General features: G+C 37.9%; 1 protein-coding gene and 1 long non-coding RNA gene across 4 annotated transcripts in view; both read left to right on the top strand.

The window, feature by feature from the left end:
* Nucleotides 1-13,958, top strand: part of RWDD3 (RWD domain containing 3) — a 14,794-nt gene extending 836 nt beyond the window's left edge. Inside the window, exons 2-4 of one of the 3 annotated variants that reach the window (XR_001817843.1) lie at nt 9,555-10,059; nt 11,873-11,988; nt 12,087-13,958. Coding sequence is in view for 2 of the 3 variants with exons in the window: in XM_017503790.1 (XP_017359279.1) it covers nt 9,555-10,042; nt 11,873-11,988; nt 12,087-12,201 (719 nt within the window). In the remaining variant the exon portion in view is untranslated. Of the gene's footprint in view, nt 1-9,554; nt 10,096-11,872; nt 11,989-12,086 lie in introns of those variants that run through there. The other 2 variants (XM_017503790.1, XM_017503791.2) reach the window with 2 other exon arrangements.
* A 1,016-nt stretch (nt 13,959-14,974) lies between these two features.
* The window catches only part of LOC108286176, a 44,273-nt gene continuing 34,362 nt past the window's right edge, over nt 14,975-24,885 (top strand). Inside the window, exon 1 of the long non-coding RNA XR_001817842.2 lies at nt 14,975-15,619. This is a non-coding gene — a long non-coding RNA (uncharacterized LOC108286176). The remainder of the gene's footprint in view (nt 15,620-24,885) is intronic.

The raw sequence follows: 24,885 nt of genomic DNA, 5'->3' as shown, positions 1-24,885 counted from the left end.
GGCTGGAGTGCGGTGGCTCGATCTCGACTCACTTCAGCCTCTGTCTCCCGAGTAGCTGGGATTATAGGCACGTGCCACCATGCCCGGCTAATTTTTGTATTTTTAGTAGAGTATTTTTAGTAGAGATGGGGTTTCACCGTGTTGGCCAGGCTGGTCTCCAACTCCTGACCTCAGTTGATCCGCCCGCCTTGGCCTCCCAAAGTGTGGTGAGGGACAGGCGTGAGCCACCAGCGCCAGGCCTTCAGATACTTTTTTTTTTTTTTAAAAAAACAAGCTCTTGAGGGCTTTATTAGTCATTTAGCCCACATTGATTGAATCCCTGCTCCCTGCAGACTTTGACAAGGTTTCAGAGGCACTGCTACCCATGGCCTCTAGGAGCTTACAGTGTAGAGAGGTTCTTTTGACTATTTTTTGATGATAGGCAAAACTTACTTTGTCCCTATATGTGGCTTCTATTGAGTAAAAAACAAAAACCAAACCGAAAAATAAAAGCTGCTGTTGATGAGAAAGCGCAGCGATGCAGGTGATCGTCAGTTTTCACTTAGCTTTTAGATACATTATGTACATTTTTGGTGCACGAGATTGATCGTTCTAATGTTATGTTGGCTTTCTGACCATAAATCGGTTAACCTTTAAGAAGGTTGCCTTGAAGAAGGTAGTCTAAAAATGAGCTGGATGTTGTGAGAAAACCATCTAAACTTAAGATCTTTCATGGTATCCATCAGGTATGTTATTCACTGAAGAACAGGAGTTGACTTCATTTAATCCTTCTTGCATTCATCCACCTATATCCACTCGTTGAGCACTGTTTTGTTCCAGGCACTATGCATCTGTTAGTGTAATGGAGCTGCTTGCTTTTTAGTGCCTAGCTTGCCTTGTATCTTTTTGAAACAATTGTTTAAAATCCATATGAAGGGATTTACTCACTTTTAGTGTTTTCTTGTCCTCCCTCTTCTGATTGGGTAATTCTTCACCATCTCCCTCTCTGGCTCTACTGTTCTCTTTATTGATAATTACTTCTGCCTGAGGCAGCTATTTGAAGAGATCATCAGTTTTCCTAAATTCCTTTATTATGGCTCAGTTGGGAATGTCCTGGAAAAATGAACCTGCGATTTCCCATCACACCTTAAAGAACTGGTAATAGTCTGGGTCATTAGAACACAGCTGAGCATAAAACACTGCTGAAGGGTCAGAGAAAACCCAAAAATGTAAGCACAGAAAGAAAATAGTTTCTTAATCTTGAGAACACTGTGGACTCTTTATCTGCTGTTAAATTGAGCATGACTTTCAAGCCATGCCTCCTAATTAATTTAATTCAGTGTTCTGGCATCAATAAGTAATTGAATTATAAAAGACTTCAATGTAACAACTTAGGGCATTTTGTTGCTGAGAGGTGGAACAGTTCAGTGATTGAAATAGGGATGTTTGATGTTCACAACTGGGAATTAAGGATAAGGTAAGGACTTTTTTTTTTTTTTTTTTTCATGATTTTTGTAACATCTTTTCACAAAGTGAGGACTTCTTTAACAGACCACAGTAAACATGCAGCAGGCTGCTGGCTGCACACTCACCGTCACTGTCAGTCTCAGTTGGAGGATACGAGCTTGATACTAGAACACTCTAAACACCAGTTCTTTTCTGGCTTCCCCCAGATAAGGTTCTCCCTTTTGCCACTAGAATCAGGAGAATGTTGCAGAGGAATTGCATTTCTGGTAACAAGATAACCGAGGAAGACTCAGACTGCTAACCCAACAATCAACTATTGAGGCTGTAGGATTGAAGAAGCTGAATAATTGGATTCCATTTAGCTGGACTAATTTTATGCTGAGAATTTCAGGGGATTTTATCTGCCTTTTGATCTCTTTATAATGGTTATACTAAGCTCATAGTAAGAGGCATAACCATCTCTTAGGGGTACAGATTATGTAAGTCCCTACACTCCCATCTATAAGGGAGGGCTGCGGGTAGACTACATTAGGGATATTCTGTTTTTCTGTAGTCAGTCCAGGTGCCAGATTTGATGGGGTGACCTGCCGTGTACATGATACCAAAATGAGGGCACTACTATTGGTCTTATTTTACGGAGAAGATAACTGATACTCAGACTGGTTAAATAACCATCAGGCTCCAGGTGTATGGGCCTTTGCACTGCATCATGATCCTTCATAAAGATGGGGCTGTTGCATCAGGAAAATAGTTCTTGGAAAGCAAAGAAATACTTGTCCAGAGAGCAATAATTAGCACCCAGAGAAAAGATGTGTGAGCCAACTTATGTTCAGAACAGCTCCAAAGGGGAGTGTTTGTGTATGTGTGTGTATCTGTGAGAGGTGTGAGATTGGTATTGTTTCACCATTTTCTTCATGGGGAAATTGAGCAACACAGAGATTATGTGGGCATGGTCAATGTTCACTATAGGTGGGAGTTGTGCTTCTGGAAATCATCTTGCAGATAAAAAAGTTGTATGATGGGAGAACCCAGTATCATGTAGTATGTCTGTAGTAGCTGCAGAGTGAATTTTTGTATTTTATTGACACTAATGTTCAGATTAGATTGGGCCCTCTTATAAAATGAATCATGACTGTCACACATTGACCCTTCTAAATCTGCTAAATCTGCTCAGCTTGGTTTTCTACTGATTGTTAGTATTGAGCCACTTTTAGCTTCGTTTATTTTTAGTTTTTTTTTTTTTTTTTTCTTCTGTAGCTACATTGAATCATATGTAAAAATCCAACTGAAGCATAAAACAAGCACTGGTGTATGCTTGCCTCGGAGCTGCCTGGGAGCAAGAGGAAAGACAGTCTTATCCTATAAAGTATGAGAGGGTGCTGGAGACTTCTTAGTGGTTTTCTTCAAAGTTGTATGTTGAGAATATATAACAATTGTGAAGAAAAAAATACAAGTGTAAGGAAAGTCAGATGTATATAGTTTGTAAAGAATTTCTTAATGGGCTCTTAGTGAATCCCGAAGAACCCATTCTCTTAAATTTTATCTTTTTCCATGTCTTATGTTATTTGACTACATTTATAGAGTTTCTATTGTGTTTTGTAGTTTATGAGGTAGAATGAAACCTAAAAAAATAGCATTAGTGTGGATTTGGAGTTCTAAAAGTTTAGTTTCTCTAGTTTGAATTTCTGTTTGGAATGTGGTCAGGAGCATACTTTCGGATGTTTGTAAGGAAGTATAAGGTTTGAAACCTGTTTCAGGTTGTGGTTTAGTTATGAAAATGACACCCTTACTATAAGGCAGAGTGATTTGGTTAGAAACAGCAACTAGTCAATTTGTATCAACTTCAGCCAGAGGGCAAGACCCACATTTTTTGGTAGGGTCTTTCCTTGGACTTAGGGAAATTTTAGTTTTCTGGGACAAGCCTTACACTTTCTAGGGCATAGATGTTTGTTGAGAATGATCAGTTTGTGAATTAAGCTTATAAGCTAAAGTTTTGGGGGGCCAAGGAAGGGCAGAGATTAGTATTAGATTTAGAGCATAATTATTTTTCTGCTAATTACTCTTTTTATAAGCTGTTAATAACCTTAAAGCAGATAGGGGCAACTTGGTTTTCTTCTTTATTATGGCAAAAAAGAAACAAAAAATCAGACTTACAGTGTGTGTGTTATATGAAAAATTCTGAGGCAAAAAGGAGCCAGTTTAATTGCTTGTACAATCTCAGGCAGATGAGAAATGGAAGAGTACATACATACTTCTAGAGTTTTGGGGATAAAATGGGCTTTTAAAGTATATAATTTTATTGCCACATTAAATACTAGCAGAATGGAGTATGTTATTGGGCTTTCCAGTTTCTTGTAGAGATGATAGTATCATTTTGTATAATCTCATTTTGCAGCTACAGTGTGGGTGGGTGGGCAGGGGGATTTACCAAGGCCAATTAGGAAGAATGCTAATCCTTTCCAATTCTTAAAAGAATTAAGGCAGTTTTCTTCCGAACATGTAACTAGTAGTTTCTCGCAGTTTTCTAAGGTGAAAGTCAGGATTTTCCCCCATTGCTATTCTGTTTGCTGACTAGGACCAGAAAATAACAGAGAAAAATGAAAATTGATAAGGACTGACATGGCTGGCTCAATAGCCTTTCAAGACTCTTCCCCTGGGCTACCAGCATGTTTCTTTCATGTGGTTCCCTGCACTAGAGAGGACCTGGTGGGTGTTTACATGGCAGAGGTTGGAGAACACTATGGATCTCAGGGTTTTGATGATAAAGGAATTCTTCAACGTTTACAGCATAGCCTCTCGCTTCAGTGTGGCTACGTTGCTGCCTTTGTAGTAAAATCTCTGCCTCCTCCTTATAAGGACACTTGTGATTACATTTAGGGATCACCTGGGTAATCCAGGATAATCTCCCCCTCTCAAAATCCTTAACTTATCATGTCTGCAAAGGCCCTCTTGCCATGTGAGGGAATGTAGTCATAGCTTCTGGGGAACAGGATATGCACATCTTTGGGCCCATTATTTAGTCTATCACAGGTACCAGGGATTTCTGCACCTGTGAGATCCATGATTACAAGCTACTAGCACAATTCCAAGAGCTGTATAACTGTAAAATGTAAAAGTTTTTTGTATCCCTCCCGCCCCATTTTGGTGTTTTGTTTAAGAAGAAAATTGAGATATTTCAGTGCTGGAGAAAATGTTAATTTAGCTTAACCACAATAATTCTGGGCATGAAAATACCATAAAATAAGTTTGAAATACCATGGAAATCATTAGGCGGGACTTAGGGAGGAACTGTGGAGCTGGACAAAATTTTAGTAGACAGAAAGTTAAGGGCCTTCTTGGAAGATAGGATAGTAGGAGCAAGAGGCAGAAATGGGACACCCAAGACTGAGGACATGGTATAAAATGGGTAGTTGAAGCAAAGAGTGAGGAGAGAGGAAGTCAGAGTGGTAGGCTGGCCCTAGGTGTTGCATGGAGGAATTTGTAATTCATTTTTCATCTGGGAGAGTGGTATTGGGATGATTTGGTGTGGGGAGAGGCAGACAGCGAGGAGACCACTATTGCAGAAGCCGGAGAAAGGCCTGAATTAGGAGGGTGGTCATGTGAGTGGAAGGGAGAGAAATTCTGGAGGACTTGTGGGATTTGGCAGTTGAACGTTAAGTATGAAACAAGAAAGGGGAAAGAAAAGTGGAAGTCAGCTTTAAGATTTTATGCCTAGACTGGGTGTGGTGGCTCACACCTGTAATCCCAGCACTTTGGGAGGCTGAGGGGGACAAATTACCTGAGGTCAGGGGTTCAAGATCAGCCTGGCTAACATGGTGAAACCCCATCTCTGTTAAAAATGCAAAATGAGCTGGGCATGGTGGCAGGTGCCTGTAATCCTGGCTATTTGGGAGTTGAGACAGGCGAATTGCTTGAACCTGGGAGGCGGAGGTTGCAGTGAGTCGAGATCACACCACTGCACTCTAGCCTGGGAAACAAAGTGAGACTCCATCTCAAACAATAAAAAAAAACTATGCCTAGATAACTGGAGGAAGAAAGTTATTCATGGTATTATGCTTTACAGAATGGCTGTCATTTAGGGTTTAGGAAAAGCAGAGAAAACAGTTCAGTGGTGAGCAGAGACATAGGAAAAGAATCAGGACACTGTGGTGTCTGGGAGGTAAGGGAAGAGAGAATTTTGAGATGGGTTCAGCAGGTTTGGGTGCTGTAGAAAGGTAGCCACGAATGTGGCTATGTCAGGGGTGCCCAAACCACCCTCATACTCAGTGATTTGCCAGAAGGAATTATAGGACTCAGGAACACTGCTATATTTATGGTTGTAGTTTATTACGGCATACGGATACAGACTAAAAGCAGGAAAGAAAAGACTAGCATGGAATGACGTCCGGGAGAAACTGGGAGCAAGCTCCAGATGTCCCCTCCAGAAGAGTCACACACACATGCTTAATTTTCTTAGCAATCAAGTGTAACAACATGTGAGATGTGTTCCTAACCGGGAACACTCACTTGAGCCTCCTTGTCAGAATTTTAATTGGGGGTCAATCTTTTCAGCGTGTAGTACCTCTGTGACTCATTTCTAGAGCAAGAAGATTTACCATAAATCACATTGTTAGCCTAAATCATTTAATCAAACAGACACTATGTGGTCCAACACTTCAGACATGGAAAAACAAGACAAAACAGAACAGAAAACAAACCCATACTCTTAACAGGCAGAATGTTACCAGGACTCTGAGCTCAGCTCTCAGGAGCCAGCCATGGGCGAGTCCTAAAGACAGGCTGATCATGGGAATGTGCAGAATTTGAGCAACCCACTCCTGCCGAGTTTTCTCTTTCTTGCACAGTGGCAATTAGGAGGCCATTGGTAATGTTTGAGAAAGGAGCTTCAGAGAGAAGGTATGTCAGGAGCCACAGTACAAGTAGTTGTAGAGAGAGTGGCTGGTGGGAAAATGGATGCAGGTGGAGAGAATTATATTTTAAGAAGACTGCAGATAAAAGGATAGAGAATGATAGGTCCGTAGCTTAAGGGAATTAGTAGCACTGAATTCTTTTTTATGCAAGGAGAAAATAAATATTTTGTTAGTGGAGGAGAGGAATAATGAGAGGGAGGGATAGAAAATGCAAGCACTGCCCAGGTGTGGTGGCATACCACCTGTAATCACAGCACTTTGGGAGGCCAATAAGGGAGGATTGCTTGAGGCCACGAGTTCAATACCAGCCTGGGCAGCATAGCAAGGCCCCTATCTCTACAAGAAATAATAATAATAAATTAGCCAGGCATGATGGTACATGCCTGTAATCCCAGCTGCTCAGGAGGCTGAGGTGAGAGGACTGTTTGAGCCCAGGAGGTGGACGCTGCCATGAGCCGTGATCATCCCACTGCACTCTAGCCTGAGTGACAGAGTGAGACCCAGTCTCAAAAAGCAAACAAAAACAAACAAGCACAAGAACAGTGATAGTGTTTCCTGTGGAAGGGAGGAAGACACTTCTTTCTCAGATTAAACAGTGAAAAGGAGCAAGATGACTAAATTTAAAAAGTATATTATCAAGTGGCCCAGCAGTTGCTAGGCAGCAGCTACAACTGCATGTCCTTGGTCACTAGCACACTTCCATGATTCAGCCGGTAAGGAGACAGTGAACCCAGATGGATTTGGGCAGTTACTGCTTACTGCACAGCAGGCAGCATTAGCTTTATGTTCACATTGATTCTCCTTGTCCCCCAAGTCCAGTGGAGTGATGTGGAGGTAGACTGAGATGTACACACTATGCACTCAGTGGGTCTTTGTTATACCTGAGGAGCAGTGAACTTAGGAACCCTCCGGTGTTATGAGGGTTTTGTTAGTGATCCTGCTCAATCTTTGTCCCGAGGAATATGTTATTTTATATTGCTTAGGAAACAAATCTGCACCCTGATCTGGAGTGAGAAACTCTAGCTTCCAAGGTTGTCAGTTACACAAATGTTCTTAAACAAAGCCATTGATGCCCTTTGCTCAGAAGGCATTCAGAAATGCCAGATCCCTGGAGAATTATCTACCACCATGCATTTATGTTTATATAAATTATATGTATGTGTATATGTATGCATATGTATGAATAAAGAAATGTTTAGATGTAGAAGAGAAGTCAAGGAAGATCACTTGGGATATGTCCTCCTTTCATGTTCTGAAACACTGGATTGAGTCACTATGATGGGATCTGTATCTTACCTATCATTTCCCTCAGAGACTAGTAGTGCCTTGAGCTTAGTAGGTGTTCAGTGAATGTTTGTTGAATGATGCATGAATGAAGATCTTTAAAAGTTCTCCTCCTCTTTGAAGAGAGAATGTTAACTCTCTAGATGATTACTACAAAGTTTATTTGCCTAAATGGTCATGTGTTGTCTGTTGTTCTATTTGTAATGTCTATTTTACTTATTGAAATGCACTGATTTAACATAGGCAGCCTACTTTAACAATAAAATATATTTTTTAAAAGGATAAGTAGTTAGGTTATGTATAGTGGCTCACACCTGTAATCCCAGGACTTTGGGAGGCCAAGATGGGAGGATCACCTGAGGTTAGGAGTTTGAGATCAGTCTTGCCAACATGGAGAAACTCTGTCTCTACTAAAAATACAAAAATTAACCAGGCATGGTGATGTATGCCTGTAATCTCAGCTATTTGGGAGACTGAGGCAGGAGAGTCACTTGAACCTGGGAGGTGGAGATTGCAGTGACCCAAGATTATGCCACTGTACTCCAGCCTGGGTGACAGAGTAAGACTTTGTCTCAAAAAAAAAAAAAAAAAAAAAAAAGAATAAGTTACTAGATAGAAGAAAGAAGGGTTTTAAGAAACATGATGGATTTTAGAGGAATATACAAAGTTAGATATGGAAAATTTTTCTTTATATGGTATACAGTATACATTTTACTTATGTAATACAAATATAAATTGTACCATTTTAACATGTTCTTTATAACAGTTAACTGTATGTGTTTTCAGATGATGACCTAAAATAGTAGTTCCTTGAAGGTGGTACTGAAGAGTGTATGAAAGAAAAACTCTAATAGATGTGTTTGGTCCTGTATGAATCAATGTCTGTAGCAATGGCTTTTATATATGTGGAATCAGAAGGCTAGGAAGCAATTTTAATGTTCAGTTAGGTTCTTTAAAATGGGGATACAGTCAGGTTTCAGGCGTTGAGGCTGTTGAGCAGCAATCCAGGTACGAAAATGGGAAAGATTTGACTGCTTCTCTCATGCAGAGGAATAAAGCAAGGGCACGTGCAGAGAGAAGCAGGGGTGGAGAGAGGCAAGTTAGCTTCAGAGAGATTTATTTGCACCCAGTTCTGTTCTACTCAGCCTGACATTTTATCATCTTTTTGAAAAGTGGCGTGAAGTGGTGTGGAACACATCAGAGGGTGAAGCCGAGCAAATCTGAAAGAGAGCAGAGGATTTCATCTGATATCCTGTGTGTGCTTTCCCCTTCCTTCTTAGGAGCTGGAAGAGGCAGAATTGATGGCCACTCAATTTCAGTTCATCTTGCTACCTTCATGTTACACTGATACTAATATATTTGAAATAAGAGGAGAGCAGGCCAGGCAGTTACTGTGTCACATGCAGTCATCAGTTTCTCTGCAACCCGACAATCATGTGGGATTGCATTGTTTGCTTTGACTTACTTGGACTTACCATAAAATGACTTTCATTGGATTTCATGTATAATTTTTTAATTAATTCCTGATTTTATATATACGTGGTATTGTATCTTTGAAAGCTTATATGAGTTTATTAGGGATTTTCAGAATTATCAGCTAAGTCTGGCTAGAAGAAAAAATTATATGATGAAAAGCCTTTTTGGTAACTTAATAAAAATGGGGTGATAGTAAGTGTAAATGCCAGTTAAGTCGAGAGTGCTGGTGTGTGTGAATACATGAATATATGGATATAGTTGAAGGAAATAATTTGTAAATCATAGTTTTCCTAGTATTACATGTTCCTTTATAAAATAGCTCAGAGTTTTCTCATGAAAAATAAATTGACATTTGAAACAAAAGTTTGAACTTACTAGTGTTCCATTAAAATTGAATAATGTACATACAGCTAATGATTATTTTTGCATGCCTTCCAGAGACAGATGGAACCGTGTTCAGAATTCACACAAAAGCTGAAGGATTTACGGATGCGGATATACCTCTGGAACTGGTGTTCCATTTGCCAGTCAATTATCCTTCATGTCTACCTGGTATCTCGGTTAACTCTGAACAGTTGACCAGGGCCCAGTGTGTGACTGTGAAAGAGAAGTTACTTGAGCAAGCAGAGAGCCTTTTGTCAGAGCCTATGGTTCATGAGCTGGTTCTCTGGATTCAGCAGAATCTCAGGCATATCCTCAACCAACCGGAAACTGGAAGTGGCAACGCAGAATGTACTTTTTCAACAAGCACGACCGTGGATGATGGATTGTGGATAACTCTTTTGCATTTAGATCACATGAGAGCAAAGACTAAATATGTCAAAACTGTGGAGAAGTGGGCTTCAGATTTAAGGCTGACAGGAAGACTGATGTTCATGGGTAAAATGATACTGATTTTACTACAAGGAGACAGAAACAACCTCAAGGTGCCAAAAAGTTAAATGTTGAGTATGAATCTGGCTATTTTCTGCTTAAAATGGTGTGTCTTTAAGTGTGTTTTATAACAGTGGGATAGACTAATTATTAAGATGTTTCTTCTTTCATTATTACCTTCTTAATGGATCTTCATTTTCTTTTTAAAGAATGTCTGACTGCTAATTACAAGTACAAACTTGCAAAGCTTGAATAGTAAGATTATATTGTAAAAATCATGTCACTTAATAAAGTGACAGGTTATTTTAAAAGCTCTGTGGCACATGAGTGTTTGTTTCTGTAATTAGCTATGAGCCTGAACTTTATAAATGTGCACTAACAGTTTGTGCATATTAATGTTTCTTCCCATAGTGAGGCACAGCGAGGTATGTATTTGTGGATAGTCTGGAAGATTTGTAACTTTCTGGCTGTTAAAAATACATTCTGACACTTTAATTTGGTATCTATAATACCTGGAAAGAGGAGCTTGTCTGTTATAGCCGAGATTTCATGTTAGTAGAAGTAGAATCATTAGGGCTGTCAACTTGTCACCTCCTACCTAACTTTTGCTTTCCACCTGACGTGTCTCAGCAGTTGCTTTCAAAGTCATCATCTTCTTCAGATTTTTCAAGTTCTTATTCTAAACTCATCTGACCTGTTTTAGGTGGGACAAGATGAGGAAAGCTGTTTATTATAAATCTTAGAAGCGCTACAAATCACTTAATAGGTTTTACACTTTCAGATAGGTCGTGAATACTTACGTTTGAATTTATTTAAGACAAATTTAGTGTGAACAGCCTGTAATCTTAAAGATTTGTAGAATAATGACCTAGTTTTTTCATTATGGGCTTTTACCACAAAACTACTTTGGCATATGGTTAACCAGACTCGTGCTGTGTTAACATATATAGATACAACAATAATTCAGATTTAAGATTTATCTTGGATTGGGGCTGAGGAACCACTTGTTTTAAAGTGATTTGTAGTATATCTATAACGTTTGATCCTTTTGGGTAAAATAGTAGCTGACTATTGGGTAAAATAAATAAAAATTAATTTTCTTGCTCATCTTTACCTTTAGGCTCAGATTTCTCTTCAAGCCAGCTCAGGAATATTAGGCTAAACACAGCTGTTTTGCAGATGTTGTTACTCAGATTGAAACGTCAATTAATTAACAAGTGTTTATTCATATTTACTAGAACTCTGCTAATGTAGAGAAATAATACTTTTCTAGGAGATCTTTTTTTAGCTGTCTCTAAAATGTCATTTTATGTACATTTCTCTTATATTTTTGTAAGATTTTATATCAGGATTGAGAATGTATAGGTACGTATTTATAGATGCTATCAGCTTGGAATGGTAAGTGCTATGTGCCTGGCAATGTCATTTAGCTGCTGAATTTGTAACCGTAAGAACAGTAGCTTGTGCTTTCAAGTGTGCTGTGGTGCTATATCCAGGTACTCCTCTAGTGCTTTGCATGTATTATCTCATTTAATCAGTACAACTTCCCCATGAGTATAACATGTTGTTATACTCCCATTTTATGGAGAAGGCAGCTGAGCCACAGAGGATTTAAATAACTAGTCCAGAGTAAGAACTAGTAGGCAGTTCAATCCAGATTTAAACTTGAGGATTTGGATTATATTGTTCTTTACTCCAGTATCCACCACTGCATTATTCTGCCAAGTATGTAAAAACAAGTATGTAAAAATTCTTACCGCTTGATTAAAAAAGAGAGTACTCTTTAAGTATGAAAATAAGCCTATAGGTTTATGGCTCATTTAAAATGAGGACTTTGAGATTCAGAGTAAGATATGTATTTAATGTACTGATTTATTATTTAGGAGTACCTGATTCTTCAGAAAACCTCCAAAGTAGATGTGGACTCAAGTGGAAAGAAATGCAAAGAGAAAATGATGAGTGTACTGTTTGAAACAAAAGTACAGACAGAACACAAAAGGTATAATTTAGTACTATTGCAGATGGAAAAGCAACCGAATCGATAATTATACTCTGACAAATCTAGGCATATTCATGAGTTTCTCTTGCATAATGCAGGTTTTTGGCATTTGAAGTCAAAGAGTATTCAGCGTTGGATGAATTACAAAAGGAATTTGAAGCTGCAGGACTTAAGAAGCTTTTCTCTGAATTTGTACTTGCGCTGGTAAAATGAAATGGAAGACAGAAATCTTTTAGTAAAATAGCAGTGTTTTTTGTTGTTTTTGCATTGGATTTTGGGAGTAGTTAATTGAAATAGTCACCAGGGAGTAATTTTGAAGTTTCTCTGAAATAAAATGATAGGCATCATCCTAACTTCAGGAACAAAAGCCAGTTGTTTCATGAAATATTAAACATGAAGAAAACTTGTATATTATAATGTTTGCCAGGAAAGGCTAGGTTCAGTAGATGAGACATTATTTAAAAGATAAAATTTAAAAGATGGTAAATGAACACTTGTTTTTATGGACAAAATTTGTTTGGAACTATGCAATTTTCTGGCTAATTTTCTTGTAATTAAATGATTTTTTAAAAAGTGATTTGTTTTTATGTTTACTTTTTTTGTGTTTATATTTTTAGTATTTGATCACCATTTTCCCCCATTCAGCTTATGTCTAATGTTTTAATAAATGTTAAGAAAAATACAACACTGATTTTTTTATGGAACTGCATAAATTGTTAGTTTAAATACAAAGTTCTATAGAACCAGATATACAGTTTCTTTTTGAGAGGGTTCTAGAGTAGCATGGTACTTGCTAGTCTTAGGACTAGAGATTTGATTCCAATTAAAATTCTTATTTGAAAAATTGACCTTCTTGTTTTATAAGAAGAAAAATGTTTATATAGAACGAACCTGGCTTGCTAGATGGAGGAAATTATTTGCCAATACTATTTTTTCTTTCTTATGAAATCTGTCAAAACATGGTAAAATATATTTATCATGACCTAATGAGAGAAGAGGCCATAAGATAAAACTTATATTAAAATCTGTAATAAAAATGTAAGTAGACATTTATATCTCAGAAAGGATATTTGTATGCATGAAGCCACTTGGCCTGCTAAAATAAGGGGCTGAGTCATGGAAGAAAGGCCAAGTGAATCCCTTTCACTGCCACTTATGAAGTATAGTGATATCATTATACAATTATAACTGATCGTGGAGGGAAGTGAGGAGAACATTGTGGCAGGCTGAGCAGTGTTTCCTGATAGTACTTGTCTGTGATGATGTCAGTTCAATCTGATTGTCTTATTTTCAGGTACCTTTGTAATTTATACCTATCTGTTTATGGAGTTTCTTTAATGAGGAGGTTCTCAGTTTATTTAATCTCATTCTGGCGTATTTATGATTTTTTTTTTTTTTTTTTTTTGGAGAACTGGTAAATGTGGTTAGATTGTTCTATGGGAAGAGCATGAATAGCAAGGAGAAGCTTCCCTTCTGGAATGCAGAACTGAGAAAATAGGTCTGAAAATTTGGGGCTGCTCATTATTACCCCTTCCTTTGATTTCCTGTAGTTTCAGTGAAAAGTAATGAAAAGGAATAGAGTTGAGAATATTGGCCATATGATTGAGATGGATTGAGGGTGATCATAACAACATTTTCCCTGGACTCTTCTCTGCAAAAATATCCTTCTGCTTATGCTTTCTGGTGCCCTTTTAGCCTTTCATCTTCAAATTGGACTCTTTACAGAAGAGTTTGAATCAGATCAACTTGAATGTTCACTGTAATGACTTTCTCTAACTTAATGATATTTCTATCTGCTAAAATTGTTTTTAAAAAGTATTGGTTATTATTACTTTCTTGGATGTTTACATCTAAGTCTTTGGTGTATACATACACATCAGAATGGAAAAGTAAACCTTGACAGAGTTAGCGGTTTATATAAATGTAATTTGACCTCTGGATAAAATAAAATTTAAAATTATATACCACAAGGCTATTTGTCTTTGGTATTTCTTTATTATTAGAGACTCTTAATTAGTTACATTGATATTTTTGCCTCAAACTCTGCTGCTTTCTTTCAGCTTGAGATACTTATGAAAAGATAAGTAAGACTTCTGTTTCAGTAATGGTGGACCAGCTTTTCACTGAAGAAAACTAAAAACAAAATATAAAACACATCCTCTTAAAAGAATCAAAGTCAATTAGACAGTGAGAATTGCTGGGCTAAACCCTGGAGGGGAGAGGAATCCAGAGAAGTAAACCCAGCACCTGGGGCTATTTTTTTTCCTATGGGTACGTTTGCCACTCTGCAATAGTTAGCTGAAGGGGTGAGTTCGTTTTTGCAGCTGGTAGATCTAGGGAGTAAACATGGGGTCTGAGGAAAAAGTAGATGGGGCCAAGAGTTAGGACCCCCAAAGGGCTACACTGTGTTAATAAGGGTGAACTGTACATAAACCAGTTGTGCTAGACTATAGGTAAGGTTTGAGGATTCTGGTGGGTCTAGAAAATCTTAACTCTTCAACTTGGATGAAGGTCTCTGTGATTCTAATGCTCTCAAATCTTCCAAATTTTCTTTGAAGGAAGCTAACGTCCTCCTAATGCCTCGAATTACATCTGAATTATTTTAAAATTCGGTATCTAGCAAACAATCAGAGGTAACTGGATATATGAAGAGACAAGATAGTAGTGAGAAATAGCAGAAAAAAACAGGCAATAGAAATCAGCTGGTTGTGGTGGTTCACACCTATAATCCCAGGAACTTGGGAGGCTGAGGTGGGTGGATTGCTTGAGCTCAGGAGTTTGAAGCCAGCCTGGGTAGTGTGATGAGACACGTCTCTATAAAAAATACATAAAATACTAGCTGGGCGTGGTGAAACGCGCCTATAGTCCCAGCTATTCAGGAGGCTGAGGTGGGAGGATTGCTTGAACTGAGGAGGTTGAGGTTGCAGTGAGCTGAGCTGAGATTGTGCCACTATACTCCAGCCTAGGTGACAGAGTGAAGCTCTATTTCAAAAAAAAAGAATAATTCTGGAACTGAAAAATGCAAGAGTTCGAGCGATGGTTAATCAGTTAAGGTCCAGTTAGGAAATTAGAAACTAGTCTAGGCATTTCAAACAGTAAATTTAAAACAGACATCAATTACAAATTAAACAGGCTTTAAGAGTAAAAAGGAGAGGGAGCGGGGCTGGATTAAAAAAAAAAAAAGAGGAGGATGAGACACTCAGAGTTCAGACACTGCTAAGAGCCTACATCTGCTATTGCACTATTGAAGACTGTTGTAATAGCCTGTATTTGGTACTGCACTTTTGGAAACTGCTCAAATGCTGCCTAGACCAGAGCTAAAATTGCTAATAGGCACTGTCTCTAGTCCACTGGAATCTGGAATCACTCCACCCTGGCTGCCACTGTACCAGCTGCCAACAAGGATCACAGTGCTATCTGTGCTACCTTCTGATCTCCCAGAAGTGCCTTCTATTGACAAGCCTAACAGGAATCAAGCTGGCAAAGAAGTCTGGGGAATGTAGATCGCAGAATTTCAGCCTCAGGAGAACAGAGCTGACTGTAGAAGGATAGCTATGCGTGTGAAATGTTGAGAGGGCTGAGTGCCCACAGAAAACAACCAACCAGCACAACCCTTCCTTTCGGCTGTTAAGTACCCACACATCCTTCTACCCATATTTAAATTTCTCTGCAACAATATAACAGTTTTATGCTTCTGTCTATGTAGATTTAACTCTGTTGTTTAAATATGAAACTCACCATTCCCTTGGAAAGGGGAGACACAAAGTCTCACCAGTTACGATTGTTCTTATTGCTGTTAATTTTTCTAGTTTAGTCACAGTCCCACCTGGATATTCTGTAGCTTGAAGATTAAACTGTAAAGTTCACTATCGCTACTCCTATGGCTTGAGGGGGGAAGGAAAAAACAGTTGCTATATACAAAGATATATAGAAAGCAGTGAAGCATAGTTACATAATGACTTTGGTACTTGTTCCTGTAACTGGTCATGAAGCTGCAGTTGATATTTGTAACTTCTTCCTCTACTTAATTTTTTGTTGGTCCTGGCCAGCACTTCAGCTGGCAAGTGTTCTTTCCCTGGTAGAGTAGCTGAATCTTCGTTCTGGATGGGTCTGAACCCTTAGTATTTGGGGTGCTTACTAATTTTCACTGTGAAATAAGTCTTAAGAGGCAATCCAGAGATTCCCCTGGGGTCCTTGATCCCCTTGTGTAGCAGCAACCCAATATCCCTGTAGTCACCCCAGCCAACAAAAGAATCTCTTTCTTTGTTTTTTCAGTTCAGTGTCATAAGAAGCCCAATATATCTAGGCATCAGTCTCAATTTTCAATTCATTTGAATCATTTTATGTGCTCTGGTAGAAGCTTTCTTTCCTTGTGAACTAAGACCTGTAAACTAGCAATAGTCCAAATTTACAGGAATGAGGATTAGAAATTCTGTGAGAGGGTTATTAAGTATAATATTGAGAGGAATCAGTCCTATTTTTATTCCTCGATTCCTGGACCCATGTATTCTGGCAATGGGAGAAATAAAATTGTATGCTGATCACTGGTTCAAACTATATGCTACATTTTGTATAAGAGCACTGAAGTCTTTCAAGGGCTTGTCTCCCACCAGGACTAATAACCGAGTCCTTTTTTTTTTTTTTTTTTTTGGGACAGAATCTCCCTCTGTGGCCCAGGCTGGAGTGAAGTGGCACAATCTTGGCTCACTGCAACCTCTGCCCCCCAGGTTCAAGTGATTCTCCTGCCTCAGCCTCCTGAGTAGCTGGGATTACAGATGCACACCACCATGCCTGGCTAATTTTTGTATTTTTAGTAGAGACAGGGTTTCTACTAAACCATGTTGGCCAGGCTGGTCTCGAACTCCTGACCTCACGTGATCTACCTGCCTCGTCCTCCCAAAGTGCTGGGATTACAGGTGTGAGCCACCGTACGCAGCATAACTGAGTCTTAATAGGTTATTATATTATTCTACCAAGCCAGCTACTTCTGGGTGGCTACGTACATGGAGAGGCCTATGAATTTTATCCATTGCTACATTTATTTTGTTGTGAAATGAGTTTCTGATTCAAGTTATATTGTGAGGAATATCATGTCTATAGGATCATGGTTGGTTGTATTATAGGAAGGGACTTCAGGTTCATATCCAGAAGTACCCGTTTAGTAAGTACAATTTGCTGGCCCTTCCATTAGGGAAGGGATCCAATGTAATTGATCAGCCACCAGGTAGCTGGTGTTTTTTAGTAAGGGAGGCCTTTTTGGTGGCTCACTATGGGTCTTTGTTTATAGCAGGTTAGGTACTCAGCAGTGCTGGTAACAAGATCACCCTTGGTGAGGGGGAAGTTCCTGTTGTTGAATCAGTGAATAACCTCGTCCCTCCTGCCATATTTACTTTGTACCTGAGCCCACTAAGCAAGCACTGGGGGGCTAGGGTAAGAGGGTAATATCCACAGGAGAATTCAACTAATCTATTTGATTAATGGAGGCCTTCTCTGCAGTGGTTGCTTTTTGATAAACATCACATGGGACACAAATATCCTCACATTTTGTGCTCAGCCTGAGAACTCCATTCATATACCTTTGGTCCAGATCTCCATTTCATTAGTCCTTTTATTTTGTTCTTTCAAAGTCTGTGACCTCCTGGTCAACCTGTTCGCTGCTGCTCATGAAATACTGTAAATCTATATGTCAGGGCATCTCTACCTAGAGAAGGTACACAACCAGAATCATTGTTCAAAGTTCTACCCACTGAGTAAATTTCTCTTGACTTCTGTCTTTCAGAGCCACTCCAGATTGGAGTGGAAATTGCTAAAGCATATTTTGAAGAACCACTCATAAACCAAGACTGAAATCTTTCTTCCGTGGTTATCAAGTTATGGGAACTACCCATAAGATCCTCAGTGTGGACGGAGGAAGAGGAAGCTATGCGGAAGGAGTAGCTACTATAGGTAACTGAGCCACTTGATCATGCAGCCTACTTGTACCTTTAGGACACACTTCTGCCTGATCTCATATATATTACTTCATTTGTACATGCCCAAGTCTACAATTTCATGAATGATGTAATTCCCAATTCGTGATATGTAGCTCCAGTCCTGTGTTCCATTGGTGTCTCATGGTCAATTGTTCTATTTTATCTAAGATCCAAGTAGCAAGCTAGGAGCTCTTTTTTGAAAGAAGGATAATTATTTGCAGAAGAGGGCATGGTTTTGATATAAAATCTTAAGGCTCTGTTGGGCTTGTGAGTTCTCTAATATAGTATCACTGTAGGCCATACCTATGTTGAACACTATTGGATCTTAAGGGTCATAAAGCCCAAGTAGCAGGGCAGCTTCATTACAGTCTGGATCTGTAGCCTATTATTTTGCTCTGGGCCCCACTCAAAACAGGTAACTCCAAGAGTTAATCAGTAAATAGGTCAGAGTATCACATTCAAATATGGGATATATTGCCACCAAAATCCAAAGATACCTAGGAAACATCATACCTTAATGGTAGGAGTACAAGGTAAAGCAAGTAACCTTTCACACTGGAATATTCTGGGATATACCTTAAAACACTAGATCCCTAAAAACTTCACTAAGATAATTGGCTTCTGTGTTTTCATAGGTTTCATCTTTCTCCCTCTGATGAGTGTCTTCTAAGGCATTTAGAATGTTTGCTACATTCTTTTCACCAGGTTCAATCAGCATGTTTGGTGGGATGTTAAAATGATTGAAGTCCTTGAATATTGGTTTATGACACAGATTCAGAAAGTTGATATAGTCCTAAAGTAAGGTATAGTCCTAAAGTGGAAGTGTGGGGCTGTGGTTGCTTCTAGTGGCTTTGCAAATTAGTATAGGGTAAAAAGCATTTGTCAAATCCAGAGCTAGATATCAAGTACCCAGAGGTATGTTGATTTCTTCAGTATAAGACTACATTTGGAAGAACAGCTGTAGTTAGAGCCACTAGCTATTTAAATTTGATAATCTGCATTTACCTTCTAAGACCAACTTGCTTCTGGACAAGCCCAAAAGGTGAGTTAAATGGGGATGTTATATAGAAATCACACTTGGCAGGAACAGTCTTTTCAACACATGGTGCTGGCACAATTAAATTTTGCACCTATCACACATACTCTAGATTAATTTCAGATGGATTACAGGCCTGTGTGAATATAGAATATTTTCTTGACTTTTGGGTTCTAGTCTTAAGCAGGTCACAAAGCAATAATGCTTACAGAAAAGACTGATACATTGTATTACATCGAAACTAAGAACAACTGCTCATCAAAAGATACTAAAGATAATAGAAAAACAAAACTCAGAATGGGAGAAGTTCTTTGAACATATTTAATTGCTATTGTTCTAATATTTATAATATTAATAAGAAATATTAATAATAATATTAATAAGACAACCTAACAGAAAAATGGGCACAGGAATTTTGAGCAAGTATTTAACAACTGAGAATATCCAAATAGCCAAAAAACATATGTAAAGGTGTTCAACTTCATTAGTAATCAGGAAAATGCAGAAATAAAACTATAGTAAGATTCCACTAGTCACCCACTAGAACGACTAAAATTTGAAAGATGCATATTTGCATCCACTGAAGTAGAGAGAGAAAAATAAAATATATGTACATGTATTTTAAAAAGATGGATAACAGCAAGAGTTGGCAAAGAAGAACAATGCCAATGCTGATATACTGTTGGTGGGAGTATATATTGACCCAACTGCTTTGAACAAGCAGTTGGGTATTATACAGAAAAACTCAAGATTTCTATACCCTATAACCCAGCAATTCTGCTTCTAGGTACATACCTTACAAAAATGTGTGTATATGTGTAGGAAGTTACATATACAAACATGTTTGTGACATCATTTTTAATAGCCCAAATGAAACAACCCAAGTATCTATCAGCATAAAATGGACAAGTAAATTGTCATATGTTCATACAGTTGAATACTATACAGCAAACTAAATGAGAGAACTACAGCCATAGAGGGCAACATGGATCCATCTTTACAACAACACTGAACCAAGTGAAGTAAATACAAAAGAATATATACTGTCTGATTCCAAACATTTAAAGGTAGGCAAATGATGCTTAATTATAATGAGGGACGCATACTTAAATGCTAAAAACTAAAAGACGAGCAAAGAAGCCGTTACGCTAAAAGGACGTCAGTTACATATTCGGGCATGGAAGGGGTTGGGACTGGAGAGAGGCATGCAAGCATATTTTTTGAGAGATGGCTATGTCCTATTTCCTGACCAGGATGCTGGTTTATCAGACATTTTGTTTCTAATAATTCATTAAGCTATATGATTCCTTTAAGATATTTCTGTATTTCTTCCCCAGTAAAAATAAGCTGGACTTAAAAATGCCTATACAATATTTTTAGTTAATAAAAATATTAAAGATAATTCTTAAATCTTTGTAATTAATGTTAATATTTCAATCCTAAAATTTGGCTTAGCCACAGACAAAATTGTAAGGTAGATGCAGGAGGGTAGGCTATTATAAGTAGAGTGGTTAGAGAAATCTTCTCTAAGGACATGACATTTGAACCAATGCCTGAATGAAAAGGGACCAACCGCAGGAAGATGAGCAAAGTTGAAGACAATTTGGTTTAAAATCAACTGGTAGAATTGGAGAGTATCAGTCACTGTTTTATTACCAAACAGTGGTAATTCACCAAAATTACCACTAATTATCACCAAAATTAGTGGTAATTTTGGTGAATCATAGACTAAGTATTTTTTTGCAATGTTTGCACTTTTGAGTCTCCTGCAACCTTGCTACTCAAGCTGTGGCTCATGGACCAGCATCATCTGTTGTCAGAAATACAGAATCCCATGCACTATCCCAGACCCACTAAATTAGAATATACAATTTAATAAGATTCCCAGGCGGTGTGTGTGCATATTAAAGTTTGAGAAGCATTATCCTATAATTACATGTTCATAAACATATATGAAGAGATTGAATGTGAAAAGTTGAACAATAGACATACATACTGTGAAGGGCATTCCAGCCCCAGAAAGCTAAAAATATATAAAATTCCTAATTACCCTTTGTCTATCAATCAAACAGTGTTTCATCATATTGCTATAGCATTCTTACATATTTTAAAGTTTGTTCTTTGTTTCATGATTGAACCCTCAAGTGAGTAAAGATTAATGATTGTATGATAGAAGCCAACTGATCTCCATCTTATCTCAATTATGCTAACTCTGAGACATTTTCTTGTTAGCACAGTTTTTAACCCTTCAATTTGTTGTTTTTCATTTATTTGTATAAAAAAAGGAAAATAGACCATTTGAATAATACATACAGCTATGTAAGATGAAGATGCTGTTGAAACTTTGGAACCATGACAAAGTAGCTTAATTTGCCAGTTGATGCACAACAGTCTAACTTTGATCAGTAAAAAAGGTTTTAAAGTATTCACTATTATAAAATGCATGGGGCAAGAAAATGCATTTGAAATTAAAAGATTAGGAGCAATTTTCATACTATGAAAAACAGACAGAAATACCTAAAGTTTGCAAAACTGCCAGTGATGCATAAAAATTACCAAGAAGTGAAAAAATCTGGGGAATGGAATTTTCATTTTTGGTAAGTTAATAATTTTAACCAATTTAATATCTCAATCAGTTTGCTTTCTGCCATTTTGCTTTTGACCAGATTGCTTTTTTCTAAGTCAACTGGACATAGGTTTCAGTTTCTTCAGATCACTTGGTTATGTTGCTTTATTCCTTCCATCCATTTTGAATTAGTCCAGGTTCTCCAGAGAAACGGAACCTCTGTGTGTGTGTGTGTGTGTGTGTGTGTGTGTGTGTGTGTGACAGAAAGGCATTTGCGGAGGAGGCTGGTCAGGGTTCTCCAGAGAAACGGAACCAGACAGAGAGAGAGAGAGAGACAGAGAGAGAGAGACACAAAGAGAGAGAGAGAGAGAGGGACAGAAAGAAAGCATGTGTGTGTGTGTGTGTGTGTGTGTGTGTGTGTGTGTGTCAGAAAGGCATTTGTGGAGGAGGTGGGTGGGCTGACAGGCTGCAGACTCAGAAAGAGCCCACGTTGCAGTTCAAGTCTGAAGACTCTGAGGCTGGACACCCAAGGAAGAGCTAATGTTGCAATTTACATCTGAAAAAATTCTGCTGGCAGAATTCCCTTTTGCTTAGGGGAGGAGTTGGAGGGTGGGGTCAGCCTTTGATTCAGGCTTTCCACTGATTGGAAGAGGCCCAATCACATTGTAGAGATCAGTCTGCTTTCCTCAGAGTCCGCCAACTTAAATGTAAATCTCATCCAAAATATCCTCACAGAAACATCCAGAATAATGTTTGACCAAGTACTGGGCTTATTCGTGTTGTCACATAAAATTAACTATCACACCTCCCAAGAAATGTCCTGTCAGTTGCTTTGCTTTTAGAGGTGAGGAAAGTGGCTTTCAGTTCATATCTGCTTAACTCATTGCAATCTCTTCCCTAGCGTGTTTTCATTGCTATAAAACATTAAATACTGATGTGAATTCATAGTAGCATTGGTAAGACAGATACTGTTTACAAACAAGTTAACACTTTGACAAACTGTAGTTTACTTTGGCTTGAGTGACTCCTGTTGAGTCAGAACTAACCATGATAACAGATTCCACAAAAAGCTACATTTCTGCTAGCCTAGGAGTGTAACAAATGTTGACTCAAGGACATATATTGATTTTTTAAAAAAAAGCTCATCTGCTTTGGGATATCACTTTAAAGCTGTAAACTTGTGTTTGCTCAGTTCACTGTTGGCAAGACACTGTCAAGTAGTTATTCGGAAGGAATTCAGGAATTGTACTTTTATCTGTGTGAGCCTTCACCTGGTACATTTCTGTACATCTACCAGCCTTCACCTGGTACATCTGACAATGCTGCTCCTCCATCACTAAGGCATGGTTAGCCTCTGTTAATCTTTAGCAAGAGACCTTTCATGCAACCAAGAAAGCTATGCTATAAAGTGCTAATGATTTACCAAAATTCCATGCATGAATTTCTTGATTCTTTGAGAATTCCATCCATTTCTATAACTTTCATTATTTCCCTCTATGTAGCTGAGTCTCAAATTTACACCTCAGGTCCTGACCTCCCACCTGAACTCTAAACACTCATTTCTAATTCTCTGCCTCACATTACAACCTACATGTCCTGTCCATCATGATTAAAGTGAACCCATTAATGATCTCATTTTTTATTATTGTTGACTGTTAAAATTGCTATTAGGTTTCCAGGATTAATCTTGGGTTTTCCTTTGACTTTTTCCTTACTCCCTTATATCCAGTTAACTATCAAGTATAGTTTCTCTTGATTCTTATATTCACCCATCTTTTCCATTTTCATTGCCACCACTGTATGTAAAGTTCTTACTTTTTCTAGGCCAGGACTGTTGGAGGTTACCAAATTGGCCTTCTCACCTCTATTCTTCCACTTATCTTATTCTGTACATCATTACAGTTGATAATGCCTCATCTAAAACTCTTGGGATTAAATGTGTTTTTACAATGCAGATTTTTCTTTTTAATTTTTACATTTTTAGAAAGGTAATATGGTTGTACCATATGTTTTTGAATCCACCCAGTGGAGCTGGGGCAACATCTTGTAATCAAACATGGTTATTTCTTCAGTGAAACACATGAATATTCACATTAGGATAAATAAATAGTATAAATGGTCTCACTTTGATTCAGGTTAAACTTGGATGCTAAATGAATTCAAATTACGTTCGCTTTTTAAAAAGTAAATGGTCAGAAAAAAATGCCTTAATATTTTTGGTGTTTTAGAACTTTTTGGATTTTGGAATTGTGAATTAGGAATGGCAGACTTGGATTAGATAAGTCTTCCTCAAGTAATAGTATCACTCCTATTTTCTACTGAATTAGTTGTAAACTCTTCACTCTGGCATCTTCAAATACCTTCTTAATTTGACCCCACATCATTATTTTTTCTGGATTTATTTTCCACTCATCCTCTATGTAGTCTTTTTGCCTCATTGAAACTGTATAAATATTGCTTATTTTTCTTTCTTCTGCATATACTCAAATTTGTCCTTCCTCTTGAAATGTTATTTTTTCTTGTCCATTTTTCTACAAACTATCTGTTGACATCTTCTCTCTATTTTCAGAGCTTTTTCCTGTATAAACTGCTTGATCCCTATCATGGGATCAATAATTGTTCTCTGGTCTGAATTCTTGTAGCAAGCTTCAGTTTTGTTATATGTACAATCAATCAGAATATTACCCCTTTCTTACCTCTTAGACTTTTGATTACATCAAATAATGCACAAATGCCTCAGCACAGTGTCTGACACATATAGTAGGAATTCAATTGACATTGGCTCTTTTCCTCTCTTCCTCCTTCCTTTCCTTTTCTTAGTATATACTGTATGTCATCATTTTAAATGCACTTTATTCTTCCCATTACTAGATTGGAAATTTTTTGAAGGTAGAACCTTGCTTATTGGAGACTCAGTAAATATTGAGTTATGTGAAATGAATACAAATGGTGTTACTGGAGAAAGTTAAACTCCTCTTTTGGATTCTAGAAAGACACATTTGTGTATATATGAATGTATACTGAAAACTTAAAACCTATGATCACAAATATAAGACTTCAAAATCTCCATCAATAACATTCTAACTGCCAGAGATCACCCAATATGACCTTCTATATACTTCTATATACTTCCTCTGGTTCAAATATTCTTTCTATTATTATTCCCTTCTCCTTCCTAATCTGGAGCCAGAATGATTGTTTTTTTAAGGTAAGACCACTTGCCTATGTAGTTGATTCCATCCTCTGTCTTCTATGAGATTTTATAACATTAATTCCCTCTTGCATTTTTAATCTTCAATAATAGAAATGTTCCAATCTTTCCT

Source organism: Cebus imitator, unplaced genomic scaffold, assembly GCF_001604975.1.
Source record: "Cebus imitator isolate Cc_AM_T3 unplaced genomic scaffold, Cebus_imitator-1.0 Scaffold315, whole genome shotgun sequence".
Classification (NCBI taxonomy): Eukaryota; Metazoa; Chordata; class Mammalia; order Primates; family Cebidae; genus Cebus; species Cebus imitator.
The sequence above is the reverse complement of the archived record's forward strand: the minus strand, read 5'-3'. Positions and strand labels throughout refer to the sequence as shown.